Here is a 15,000-nt window from a genome sequence, read left to right as displayed (position 1 = left end):
CTAACTGCTGCGTTGGCACATCGCTGTACTTCACAAAGCAGAAGTTATCTTTGGTATTAGTCATGTTTTCAAAATTGTTTATGTGTATGTTATATGTGGGAAGTTTGTGTCTCTGATGTCAGGGTACAGTTGGCAGGTGCTAAAAATTGCAGCTAGGTTTCCATTTTGTGTGCTATCGGTGTTCGCTGTTTCTCTCCCCCCAATTTCTCCCCCTCCCCCATATCTCTCTCTCTCCCTTTCTCTGTCTCCCCTCCCATGTCTCAGCATTATCAGCATGGTGCACGCTCCACTAATGAGGTTCAGTGCGTGAAGCTCTAGCTTCATGTTTTCTGTTAGGGCCCCTGCTATTTCGGCTGGAGGGCCGGTGGCTTGAGCTCACCGCCTTAGGGCTGATAGCACGGATCCTCCCCCACCAATACCAATGCAGTGCATCGGTTGAAGGGAGACGAAATGGTGCATTTGTGTGTGTGTGTGTGTGTGTGTGTGTGTGTGTGTGTGTGTGTGTGTGTGCATGTGTGTGAGTGGGTGCGAAGGGATCTGAGTGCGTTTGTGGTCTCGTAGGTGTATGTGTGTGTTTGTGTTTTCTTTATGCGTATGTGTTTGTGTGTGTGTGTTTATGGATGTGTTGGGCAGTGTGCGCGTGTGTATGTGTAGAGGTGTGTTAGCGGTGGGCAGGCGTGAGTTTGTGTTTGATATGCGGGAATTTGTAAGTCTGAGTGCATTTGTGTGCGTGTGCGTGAGTGTGTGTGGGTGTGTGTGCGCCTGTGAGTGATTCAGCATCGCTAGATGGTTGTCATGTAACAGACCAATCCACCGCATACACACACAAACACACACACACACACACCCTTACGCATCTACACACACATGCCCACACACACACGCACACACACACACAGACACACACATGCACACACACACCGCTACGCAACCACTTGTCAGTTTAGCAGCCATGAGAAGGTGCCAAAAGTTGTAAAGCTTCAATAGATCTGAGCGGGAGGCTGGTGGGAGGGAAAGCACGGCCATACATTAGGCCTGACTCAGGGTGGGATGAGGAAGGACACATGTGGCTCGACTGGCCTGACCACCATGTAGCCCCCCGGCATTTCAGGCACCCTCCTCTCAACGCACACACACACACACACACACACACACACACACACACACACACACACACACACACACACTCACACACACAAACAGCACACACACGCACGCACGCACGCACGCACACACGCTCGCACACACACACACAGACACACACAAACACTCATGTTCACAAACACACGCACACACACACACACACACACACACACAAACACACACACACACACAAACACACACACACACACACACACACACACACACACACACACACATAAACACACATGCACACCATGTGGGACTCTCCTTTTTCCCAAACCAATTCCATCAGATTACAGTTTTTTCCTATCGTTTTAGGCAATTTACCTAAACCATGTTCACATTCCCTAAACACTTCACACAGTGAGCACACCAGTAGACCATGTGAACCAAACTGTGGTTACTTGCCCCTATGCTAAGATACAAATGCTGGCAATGACGCCTTCTTCCAAATTTCATGGATACCTGCCCCAGTCAATGTTCACTACCGGCAAAACGCTGTGGAACTACAGCATATTTTACCAATGTTTAGATACTCTGTTCAAAACAGTGAACTTTCTGTTCAAAACCTAACTTATCAGTAATTTAGATCACTGTAGATGGAAAGATGCTGCATTTGGACAGACAAATGAAGTTACATGTTTGAATAAGAAAAAATATTTAGTTTATAGTTTATTTATTTTATTTTACAGTAATTTAGATTTTTTTCCCCCTGTGCACCATAGTTCTTGGTGAATTGGCATGGAATTACTTTTTTTACGTAAAAGCAACACTACATACAATGATCTGTACAAAACACAGAGGATAAGTTTTGCAACGCAAAACACCTGGTGGTCATTTTTTGACTTTGTAATGTATTTTCTGTTTTGTGTAACACTTGTGTCACTAAGCACGACTTCCATCTAAGGTTCTGTCCGGGAGCTTTCTCCCTATTGTCCCTATTCAATAACACTTGTAACACTGTGACAAAATCTCCAAAAAGTAAAGCACAGTGAAAAAAACTGTTTTTGTGATTTGTTTCTGGATCATATATTACGTACTTACTGTATGTAATTTGCATTACAAAAACTGAAAATTGTTATTCTCAGTTTCTCATAAAACACTTACAGTATTTACTGTATTTACAATTACAGTACATTTACCACACTCAATTGTGACATCTTTTGTGGGAGGTAAACCGACATATGAACACTGTCAGCAGATACTTGGCTTGGATTGTCATACTGTAATATTACAAACTTTATTACTGTAGTCCAAAGAAGTGTTTGCCTGTGTTTTTTCTCTTTTTTTCAATGCAACACTACAGGAAATCTATGCCAAACTGGAGGACACAGCAACATTTTATATATGCAATTGGCAATGCTTCAAGATGTTAGTGTTTTTTAGGTCATAGTGTTCTGAGAGGAAACATGTGTTAAGTTATGGCAGCATTGTTTGTGGTGTGGTTGTTGTAGTGCATTTTTCACCAAAGGTTAACAGATATGCAGAGGTGTGTGTCTCTAAAGCCCACTGTGTTAAGTGATAGGGAAAAGTGACCATAGTATGGGTACATGACCGAAAACGATAGGAAAAAACTGTAATGAGGCTGAAGTACTTTCAACTGTGCAGTAGTTGGGTGTGTTGTTGTTCTGATACCTCTGTGTGTCGAACCCACTGCGGGGCATAAACATTGCACCGTCTCAACATCACCTAGGACTTCGAAACTCCCCTATCCACCGGCCTCTTAGCCTGCATGCGTGTGTAGCATTCCAAAATGACAAAAATGGGCCATAGACTTTAATACGATAGCACCCCTCATCCTCGTATCGGGATTACCGCGCCACACAACAATTGCCATCAGACACTGTGATGGCGACGAGAGACACTAGGAGGAAACACAGCCCAGGCATTTCCTGTTAAGTGGCACCCGCAGGTGAGGCGGTAATGTGTTTTAGAGGGGGATCACCACGTGGGCTCTCGCGCTATCTCTCCATTTAATCGCGCTATTGAATTCCTTAACGCACCTCTCTCTATATATATTCCGGACGGGGCCCTGAGTCGACCTCTACACGTTATTATTGCTATCATGATAAACGCTTTTAATATCTCCCCGGAATCTCTCCCGGAGATACTGCCGCCACGACAGACAGGGCGGTCTCGTCCTCAAAACGCCCCCTAATCTCAGCCGCCATTATCCATGGGGATTTGCATTTGGTGTTCACCTTCTCTGTCCTTCCCGGTGTTTCCCTGTCAGACCCAGAGCAGCCCTTCCTGCTACGTGGAGTTAGCAGCAGCGGCCTGGGGACCATTCTGATCACACGCTACTCCAAGCAGCTCGTAGTCCCGTGTCTGGTCACCGACCCCGACCTCGATGTCACCCTGCTCACGACGGTTTGTAGCCAACAGCTAGTGTGTGTGTGTGTGTGTGTGTGTGTGTGTGAATCTCTCTCTCTGTATCTGTCTATCGCTCGCTCTCTATCGCTCTCTATCGCTCTCTCTCTTCTTTAGAGAAAGTCAAGATTCACCTGGTAGCAATTTACCAATTCAGGACAGATTTAGAAAAAAAGTCTAATGGAAATGCATAGAAATATGCTTGGCATATTATGACAACTTGTTCAACCATTTTGCATGTAAAGACTTATGCAATGAACTAATGCCTAAATGTTGTGGGGGTGAGACTATTCAATAGAGACCCATTGCAATACATTTTGATCAACATGACACAAGCAATTGATAATGTAGGATATAGGATTTTTGTAGCATTTGCAACTTGTTCAAAGAAATGAGAAACAACTTTTTTGATGTGCACAAGTGACACAATGATGGGAGGATTGATCAGGTAGTTTTGAGAATTTCAATTCTGATCTGAGAAATGTACCAAAATGACTGAGAAAAACTGTAAGATACAATAAGATAACACTTCATTAATCCTGGGAGGGGATATTAAGGTGTTGCAGCAGCAAAGTCAAACAAAGACAACATATAAGATCAGAGATACATATATGAATAAAAACATACAAAAATGTATTAACATGTACGTGTAGCAATGTCTGTTGCCAAACTCCACCTAGCATGTTTTTCTGGTTTCGTCCAAATCCAGGACACTGGGTGATGATGTTGAAAACAGATTTATTGCAGAGATTGAAAGATGATGTTACACAGAGCAGGTGTTGAATGCTGCTATGTCTGAGATCTCCTGCATGTGTGTGTGTGTGTGTGTGTGTGTGTGTGTGTGTCGTGATGGCTGCTTATACCAACCATCAACCACACATACCTTTTAGTGTGACGTCAAAAACAGTTTATGATACATAAACACAATAATGTTCAGGGGAAAACAATACGATATAAATATCCAAGCATGTGTGCACGTGTATGTGTGTGTGTGTGCGTGTTGTGTGTGTGCATGCACTTGAGTGTATGCGTGTGTATGTAAACACGTATCTTTTCTTGTCCTCTCTCTTCAGGACCCTATGTCCATGGAGACGGAGGGCCTGACGTGGAACAGCAAGCAGGGCTGGACGGTGCCCATGCACGTGTTCAACAGCATGCCCATGGGCCTGTGGTGCCAGACCACCGTGGGAGGGCAGCAGCACCAGTCCACCAGCTATCTCACCCACATCACAGGTGAGGCGGTTTCACACACACACACACACGCGCGCGCACGCACACGCACACACGCACACGCACACACAATTAGCATCACAAACTAACGAACTGCCAGCGTCATGCCACGCTGCTGATATCGCCACGTAATTCCGCTCGTAGCTTTACGAGCCAATTACGTCTTAATGCAGGTGAATTGGAGGATTCTATTTCATGCTCTCTTGATATTGGAGAAGTGTTTCCATTGTGTTGGTGAACAGTAGGAAACTGATTGGGTGTCAGAGTAGATAAAGGCCTTAAAAGGAGCTGCTTTTAAACCCTGTGGTTTAATTACCCCCTTCGATACGCAGCAGGCTTTGAGGACACCCATCGGGATTTTTGCATGTGTCGGAATCTAGCTCACTGAGAGAGAATGACAGAGAGATGGAGAAAGTGACGGAGTGAGGGACAGAGAGAGAGAGAGAGAGAGAAATTGACGGAGCGAGAGATGGAGAGAATAAGGTCTTAAATTACACATTTATAATAGATATGGACTGCTGCTCAGTAGCCACGCTATATTACTTTTCAGCCGTTCCGCGTCGTAAACTCTCCTCCACCGTATTGCCTTCCAAAGAGGTGAGCTCCATAATAATATTAACGAGGAAAGTCCAAAGGGGGAATGGTAAGTTTGCGGAGTCAAGGGCGAGTTACTTCCTGTGCAACGTTAACAAAGGTTGAATAAAAGAAAAGTGCTGCCAAATGTCAAGGTGACCTGTCCCTCCCTCCCTCCCTCCCTCCCTCCCTCCCTCCCTCCCTTGGCCCTCCCTCCCTCCCTCCCTCCTTCCCTCCCTCTCCATCCTCTCTGCTCCCCGGACAGGAAGTGAGGTTTACAACGTCAAGCTGTTTCCTGAGCAGCCCGTGGAGCTCCTCGTGGGCGAGGCCCTCACCTTAAACTGCACCGTGTCGGTGGAGTTCAACACGGCGGTGGACTTTAATTGGACCTACCCCGGCAAGGTGAACAATTTAGGTCATAAACGAATGATTAAAACAACAAGTAGTATAACAATAATGGAAATCGTCCTAATAATCATTATAATGCAATTTTTTTGTGTAATACTTTTCAAGAAACGTAACAAAGACAACAGTCAAACGTGGAAATGCGTTAAAACATTGCAACACAATTCAAAAAAATTCATTGTTCCTTTGCTAAAGCGAATCGTCATTTGGACAAGCTGTCGCACGTGGCAGCCTTTCCAGCTACTTACAATCTAATCCAACCCCCCCCCCCACAGACAAACTCCTTGGCGAACATCTGGCCCAAACGCGAGCCTCAGATGCACGCCACGGAGGTGGTGAGCGTCTTTTCCATCCCGAGCGCCAACGTCTCAGACACGGGCCTCTACCGCTGCACCGTGACCACGCCGCGCAGCACTCACACCCTGGACACCGTCGTCATAGTGCACAGTAAGGCTTCCGCACACTGGGTAGTCGCAAAGGGTTCCAAGTTCGATTCCCAACGACCCCCCCCACAAACACCCGTGACCTGGTGTTCAAGGGCGTGTGCAGACCGGCTGAGAACTGTGTTCAAGGTACGGTTCAGTCGGTCATACCCGCATGCTTTAAGAGATCCACAAATGAGTTGAGAACCAATAGCAGTGGTGGTAAGTCCAGAAAGTCCCCAGCCCGGCGATCAGTGCCATAATCCCCTCAAAACTCGTCACCAAGCTCAGGGGCCGAGGAGGACCCACCCCCTCCCTGTGTAAACGGGTCTTTGACTACCTGACGGGCAGGGCTCCCTTAATTAACAAGGAACGCAGAGCGGGAACGACCGCCGGCTGAAGGCTCTGGAAGTGGACTCAGGGTGGAACCTCGGTGACCACATCACAGAGGACCTGGCATCGGCCGCTCACTCAGACGCGCTGGGGGAATAGGCTGTTATCAACGCTCTGACTTCTGGGGAAATTCGGGGACGACCCCTCCCCCCCCCCCCCCCCCTCCTGCCAGATACTCAGGCCCTGCCTCAGAGAGCTTCCTGACTGGGGGCATCATCGATTGGTGCGAGATCAGCACCCAGAAGGGGGGCCGGGCCCTGCAGAGGGCGCTACGGTCGGCTGAACACACCCCAGGGGGTGTCGTCCCCCCCAGGCTAGATGACATTTAGGCCAGTGCAGGAGGCGGTGAGCCAGGAGAATCATTCAGGCCACCGGAGCATCGACCCCTTCTCCCGGCTCAGGTGGAGCTTCTACCCCAGTACCGTACGGTTCCTGAGCGAGGACCATGCCTAAAGGACTGCGTGCCACCAACCCCAGCATGCTCACATGCCCATAATATACTCTGATAACTGACTCCATCGCTAACGCTCGGTGGAATACTGCACACTGTCACTCTCACTTTAACCATACGCTGCTACTCAGTGCACTGAACAATCAATACCGTCTTTTGTACTGAGCCATCTTTTTGGTACATTTTATTTTGTATATACTAGTGTATTTATCATCTATTGTCGAAGCACAGCCGAAAGTGTAGGCGATGTAAGCCGTTCACTGCTAGTTGCACAGGTATGTCTTTGTTTTAAGACAGAGGAATCTTGAATACCTTCTCATTCTTAAAATGTATCAAAAAGGTTATCAAAGTAACCAAAGTTTTTTGGATAAAAAAAAGTGTGCATCACTTAACAAAGCATCTCTGTGTGTATTTCCAATCTGAAAGAGGTGTTTTTGTGCTTTTTTGATTACAGAAGAGCCATTTATAAGCATGGACTACCGGAATGGACCAGTAGTGGAAGTCACTGCAAAACAGAAATCCTTCAAACTCTCACTGGTAGTTTCTGGCTACCCCACCCCAGAAACACTGTGGTAAGGAGAACATGCCAGGCACAATCCATGGCAATAAGAATAACAACAACCTCTTCAAAATAACCATGACTACAATGACAATCATAGCCACAATCATAATAATGACCATAATCATCATCAAGTAAATTTTTTGCCATATTGCCATCATCAATTCAATTTTTTCGAGTGTCCCTTCATGATTGACTGACATTAGGGGGGGTGGTTCCCGTCAGATAAATACAGATGTCATCATTATCATTGTGACACCCGAGTGTTGGTTTCACTGTGTTGGGTTCACCGTTCACACGCGCAATCAGGCGTCAATCACCCTCCTTTCACACTGCGTGTATGAGACGATCGTTTACCGCATCTGTCGCGTATTATCCGTCTGAGGTGGGGAGGGACGCAGCTGTTGAACCTGATTATTATACCCGCCGTGCGCATGACGGCTTCAAGACGCCGGCGCTGGATAGAGGTCGGACACATTCAGAGAGGTGTCTTATAGGAGGCGTCGGAGAGGTCCCAGCTGTGATCCCTGTCACTTTTAACGGACTCACACACACACACTCACGCACGTGCATGCGCATGGCAGGTACAAAGAAGGGAGGCTGGTCCCGGAGTTCAAGAACAAGCGGATGAAGGTGCACCCCAGTCACGCTCTGGAGATCAAGGACGTGATGGAGGGAGACGGGGGCCGGTACACGCTGGTGCTGCGGAACACGGCCGCGGGGCTGCAGGAGAGCCTCAACATCACCCTGGTTGTCAACGGTAACCCCGCACCGCGGAGCCAACGCAGCCGCACACACACACACGCACCGAGAAGCAGAGGCACACACAGAGACACACACAGAGACATGCATAGACACACCAAGGCAAACACACAGACACACACACACACACACACACACACACAAAGACACACACACGCACACACACACACACACAGACACATACACGCACACACATATACAGAGACTCACACACACACACACACACACACACACACACACACACACACACTCACAACCATAACAACCAACGACGGTGATGATGAACTCAGCAGAGAATATATGGCCAGATGTTTAGCATCGAGAAGAAAAAATACACCCTAATGAACAAGCGACTTCAAAGCACAGATGTTTGCCCTGCCCTGTCTCTAGTAGATTAAAGAAGAGAGAGGAGACGTATTTGCACTGTAACATCATATCATTACATCATTAGTGCATAGTACTACATCATAAGATACCATTCACATAATATAAAATACACAGATATATAGATATAGATAGACAGAGAGAGAGATCTGAGATCTGATGTAATTGCACTTAACATCATAACATGACATCATTCGTGTATCGTGCTATATTATTACATACTATTCACACTAGAGAGAGAGAGAGAGAGAGAGAGAGAGAGAGAGAGAGAGAGAGAGAGAGGGAGAGAGAGGGAGAGAGAGGGAGAGAGAGAGAGAGAGAGAGAGAGAGAGAGGGGGAGAGAGGGGGAGAGAGAGAGAGAGAGAGAGAGAGAGAGAGAGAGAGAGAGAGAGAGGGAGAGAGGGGGAGAGAGGGGGAGAGAGGGAGAGAGAGAGAGAGAGAGGGAGAGAGAGAGAGAGAGAGAGAGAGAGAGAGAGAGAGAGATCTGACCCCCTCTCCTTGTACAGTCCCTCCCCAGATCCATGAGAAGAAGGTGGCGGAGCCCTCCAGCCCCTACCCCAGCGGCAGCAGCCAGACCCTGACGTGCACCGCCTACGGCCAGCCGGCCCCCAACATCAGCTGGCACTGGAGGCCCTGGGGGACCCCGGGGCCCTGCCTCCTCAACAACACCAAGGGCAGAACGTGAGCAGAGACAACACTTAAAGACACCGAGACATGCCTGCACGCACACACACAAGCTGAAACACACATGCATATATTCACTGAAACAAACAAACACACACACACTCAAACACACACTGAAACAAACACGCACACACTCACTGAGCAAAACACACACACACACACACACACACACACACACACAAAACCAGCCAGGCTTTCTTTTTTCAAGACTTAACAATTTCAATCTAACATTTGGCCAAAATGAAAAGGAGAAAGGAGACTGACAAAATAACCTGATGGAGGGCAGGCAAAATAAATAATGGGAAGCAAACACCCAACACACATCCATGCACACACCCCCCCCCCCCCCCCCCCCCCCCCGACCGACCCCCCCAACACACACACAGAAACCCACAAACAAGTACAAGCAAACATGGAATTTCCCCTCTGACACCACCTCTGAATATTCGTCCATATCCATCCACAATGTAGACACACTTGCATATATATCATCTGTACGATATAATATCCAACAAATCTTCCGACAATCTCCACCATCTTCCTTCAGGCCTTCGTTTGAGAAGTTATTGCTGTTCCCGTGACCTTTCGGTGTGGCTGAGCGAGCGCATTAAACACGGCAGGGGGGGGGTGTAATAATTAGACGTCTGCAGGGAATTGCAGTGAAAGATGCTTAAAAGGGGGTTAAAAAGGGCAACCGATGAGTGGGCGGAATTTCTTCCGCTTCATGACTGTTTCGCAGAAAAAGAAGCAATCTATAAAAAAACATTGATGTAAACTGAGGGGAAAAGTTCTGCAACATCACCCTGGTCTATCCATAGGTAATGGCTTCTCCTGGGTATCGTGGAGGAATCTTTGCATGATAAAAATGCTCAACTTTGTGTACACAATCCGGCAGCATTTTGATGTACTTAAAGCCCTCAGTCCCATAATGGAGTTCATGTGGAATAGTGCTTGGCTGGATCAGGTTCATCAAGCCTGTGAAAAATAGCCATGATGATTATAGCTCAAGTTAATAAGCACGCAAATTTGGCCTAATCCCCTGTTTTATCAAGCCTGTAAATTTGTTTCCGCTTCAAATGTAATGTACTATATGATTGCAGGATCATATTATGTAGGGCCTACAAAGTGAAAATTACAACGCAGATGGTTGTTATTTATAAATCAGGACAAGGGTGACACACAGAACAACACTTCATTTCACGTGTCATTGCCTCTGAAAGACGACCCGTAATAGAATGGGACACCAAACCGTCCTGTTCGCCTGTTAACCGTCTCGCCTTCCTGGACGTCAACAGGGTGATCTGAGCTCCCCATAAAACACAGAGACGTCTCGCCCGGCGCCTCTCTTGAATCCTTCTGCCCGGGTTGCTTTATGCCATGCATGTGAATGGGTTTGTGATGTCTTCAGCATGTCTGTTCCCCCCCCCCCTTCAAGGGTCCGGAAGGGCAGGAGCGACCAGATCTCCGCCTGTCAGAACTGGCAGGACATTACCCCGGAGAGTGCCGTGAATGAAATGGAGCTCAGCGAGACCTCCATGGAGCTGGTGGATAGGAAGGAGAAGGTGGGTTGGCATTTTTACCCTTCAAGAGCTAGGATCTTTTAGGCTTTAAAATATTTGTTGTGTTTAATGTGTATTTGTTATTTTACATGTTGTAAAAACTTTGTATGTATTTTCACATTTTATTTTCATACTTGGATTTAAAGTTTTTCGGTGCTGAAAATAGCAATATTGGTATCAAACTATAAATTTTTTCTACAGCGCAAATCACATTTCCCTGCGCGTGCCGTCTACCCACACACACACACACACATGGATGTACGCACACATACACGGACACACACACACACAAACACACACACAAACACACGCACACGCACGCACACACACACACACACTCACACACACACACACACACACACACACACACACACACACACACACACACACACACACACACACACACACACACACACACACACACACACACACACACACACACACACACACACACACACATACTTTTAGTATACGTACTTTATCCCAGTAACCATTTTTGCCCCAACATATTCCATTCCGATATGGAAAAGCCACCGAGCAGAAGAAATGTCTGATGGGTCAACTTGAAACGACCTCTAACAAATTGTGTCTCTCGCCTTACAGATAGTGAGCAGGCTGCACATTCAAAATGCCAGTGTGTCCGTCATGTATAAATGCTCGGCGGAAAACAAAGTGGGCAGAGACGAACGGCTGGTCTACTTCTACGTCACCAGTGAGTCTGATACCAGCACTGTTTCCCACCTTCGCACCACAGAAAACACAAACCCTTTCCGAGGCCATCGTTAACAGGAACTGACTTCTTCAGGACATTTGCATGTTATTCTCGCCTTGTATTTTTTCTAACCTTACCACCGGGTTTGACCTCATGCTAGGTGTTCTTTTAAGCTGATTAATACACCTACGTGCGCTCCTTATCCAGAAACCCCAGACGACCACAGCACTGGCACGGTACATTCAGGCACCAATTAAAGTTAATTTGGTTCGTTCGAGAGCAAGCTAGCCAGCAGTCACGAACATCAATACTTTTTATATATTTATACAGCATAGCTTTTAAAATAGTGTTTAATTGTCCCAGTGCTGTGGTAATCGCCCAACTCTTGCAATAATGAGCTGCAAAACAGAGCGGAAAAAGAAAAACACATTATTAAAAATTTGCTTCTCAGACTTATCGACAGAGAGTTGCTCATACATGACAATGGTGGATTCTTGTGAAACCAAAGGCAAGTGCTAGGCATGAGACAATAACCAAGGATTACCTTAGAGGAGCCAAATTGGTTCATTTATCGCCATAAGTACATCAGATAAAACGTACATATATTTTCCTGAACAGGGCCCTCCAAGGAGGGAATCACTACTAAGAGGCCCCAATTCCCTCCAATGATTCCCGAGTCTTACCATTAAGTACAAACAGATAAGACCTATATTGTGCTGAACAGTGCTCTCCATTGTGAGGATTGCAACCCAAAGGAGAGACGCCGAGATCGTTTAATGGCCTGTGGCATGTGCCACCGCGACCACTGACATACCATGGCATATGCCGTTCTGGAACGGTAACTGCCGTTCTGAAACGGTAACTACCGTTCTGAAACGGTAACTGCCGTCGCGACCACTGACATACCATGGCATATGCCGTTCTGGAACGGTAACTGCCGTTCTGAAACGGTAACTACCGTTCTGAAACGGTAATGCCATGGCATATGCCTTTCTGGAACGGTAACTACCGTTCTGAAACGGTAACTGCCGTTCAGGTGGAACGGTAACTGCAGTTCCCAACAATGGTATGTGACACCAGCATAACTCCTCCGTATAATTTCAAGACAGGTATTGCCATAAATGTAAAGGTATATATATTTGGTATTTATTGACACAATATCACAACATAACGCCGTAAATAAAGGGATTTACACGTTTCTCTCGTCCGTGCTGTTGTTATGATATTTCCGATCTGTTTGTTGTTGCTTTTGTAATGACAGATGCTTTTGAAAACAGCCGGACTTGCTCCGGTGACGGTAGTTATAGCCTAGCCTTCTAGGTGGCCATAGAGCTATAGTCTATTGCTTTGTTCCAATATCCATACTATCCGCAGTCATTATACTTTATTTTAGTATGACTTCTTTTAGTAGGCCTACGTAGTGCGTTGCAATTAAGATCAGGGCGAAAGGAAGTGTAGTGAAAGGACCCGGATGGTATACTCAAACGGTCAAACCGATGAGTGTGGATTGATGTACACCTTTCGTGCTCCACGGCAGCGATCTAATAGCTACGTAGCTGAAGAGGCGGAGCCAGGCTGAGCCAACGTCGGCGCATTTTCTTTAATAGGTCCATGCATTTTCCACATATCCTGCATTAATGGAGTCATTTTGTTGTTTTAATAGCTTTATAACTACTATGTGTAAAGAGTTCACCGTTCAAAGCGAGATGTTTATTGCGGTTGCGATCGTAGTTTCCGGTTAGTGCACCAGAGCCAGGTCCCTATAGGGGTGGCACTGTAGGCTATGGCTAGACAGTCATCCATTTTTCCACTCGTGTTTTATCAAGATGTTCTAGTAGCGTAGCCTATAATAAAGCCTATACTGTATGACTGCTTCAGCTCATAACTATTCAATAGGCCAAATATTAAGTTTTGCATTTGTTGTTATTGGTGTTTAACCAAATAATTTAAGCAGGCCTATAGGTTCCTATCTTTTAACCCTGATCAAGTGTCATAAACCTTTCTATATCGACATGATCCAGTGGTATCATGGCATACAGGCCAAAAGTTTTTCCGCTGGCAAGCCAATTATGTTAATCGGAAGTTCCATTTCCTACTGGAACCACCGTTTTTCCGCTGGCATGCCACTCATGGAAAATGGTAATTACCAGTTTCTACTGGCACCTACCGTTTTTCCGCTGGCATGCCACTCATGGAAAATGGTAATTACCAGTTTCTACTGGCACCTACCGTTTTTTCCGCTGGCATGCCACTCATGGAAAATGGTAATTACCAGTTTCTACTGGCACCTACCGTGTTTTTTCCGCTGGCATGCCACTCATGGAAAATGGTAATTACCAGTTTCTACTGGCACCTACCGTTTGCCAGTAGATATTCATTTCCTGTGTTATTTGCCCGTTCATACCACTCATGATTCACAGCTACTCAATCATTCTTATAAAAACGGTAGGTGCCAGTAGAAACTGGTAATTACCATTTTCCATGAGTGGCATGCCAGCGGAAAAAACGGTAGGTGCCAGTAGAAACTGGTAATTACCATTTTCCATGAGTGCATGCCAGCGGAAAAACGGTGGTTCCAGTAGGAAATGGAACTTCCGATTAACATAATTGGCTTGCCAGCGGAAAAACTTTTGGCCTGTATGCCATGATACCACTGGATCATGTCGATATAGAAAGGTTTATGACACTTGATCAGGGTTAAATGATAGGAACCTATAGGCCTGCTTAAATTATTTGGTTAAACACCAATAACAACAAATGCAAAACTTAATATTTGGCCTATTGAATAGTTATGAGCTGAAGCAGTCATACAGTATAGGCTTTATTATAGGCTACGCTACTAGAACATCTTGATAAAACACGAGTGGGAAAAATGGATGACTGTCTAGCCATAGCCTACAGTGCCACCCCTATAGGGACCTGGCTCTGGTGCACTAACCGGAAACTACGATCGCAACCGCAATAAACATCTCGCTTTGAACGGTGAACTCTTTACACATAGTAGTTATAAAGCTATTAAAACAACAAAATGACTCCATTAATGCAGGATACGTGGAAAATGCATGGACCTATTAAAGAAAATGCGCCGACGTTGGCTCAGCCTGGCTCCGCCTCTTCAGCTACGTAGCTATTAGATCGCTGCCGTGGAGCACGAAAGGTGTACATCAATCCACACTCATCGGTTTGACCGTTTGAGTATACCATCCGGGTCCTTTCACTACACTTCCTTTCGCCCTGATCTTAATTGCAACGCACTACGTAGGCCTACTAAAAGAAGTCATACTAAAATAAAGTATAATGACTGCGGATAGTATGGATATTGGAACAAAGCAATAGACTATAGCTCTATGGCC

The 15,000-nt window shown here is 46.1% G+C and overlaps 1 protein-coding gene across 1 annotated transcript in view; it reads left to right on the top strand.

Moving 5' to 3' along the window:
* The window catches only part of flt4 (fms related receptor tyrosine kinase 4), a 51,520-nt gene that overhangs the window by 17,699 nt on the left and 18,821 nt on the right, over positions 1-15,000 (top strand). The window contains 9 exon segments of the mRNA XM_060062830.1: positions 3,377-3,513; positions 4,587-4,746; positions 5,582-5,718; positions 5,997-6,168; positions 7,442-7,559; positions 8,131-8,306; positions 9,199-9,373; positions 10,812-10,938; positions 11,539-11,647. Coding sequence (XP_059918813.1) covers positions 3,377-3,513; positions 4,587-4,746; positions 5,582-5,718; positions 5,997-6,168; positions 7,442-7,559; positions 8,131-8,306; positions 9,199-9,373; positions 10,812-10,938; positions 11,539-11,647 — 1,311 coding nt within the window.

The sequence above is a fragment of the Gadus macrocephalus genome, chromosome 10 (assembly GCF_031168955.1).
Source record: "Gadus macrocephalus chromosome 10, ASM3116895v1".
In the NCBI taxonomy this organism is placed as follows: Eukaryota; Metazoa; Chordata; class Actinopteri; order Gadiformes; family Gadidae; genus Gadus; species Gadus macrocephalus.
The sequence above is the reverse complement of the archived record's forward strand: the minus strand, read 5'-3'. Positions and strand labels throughout refer to the sequence as shown.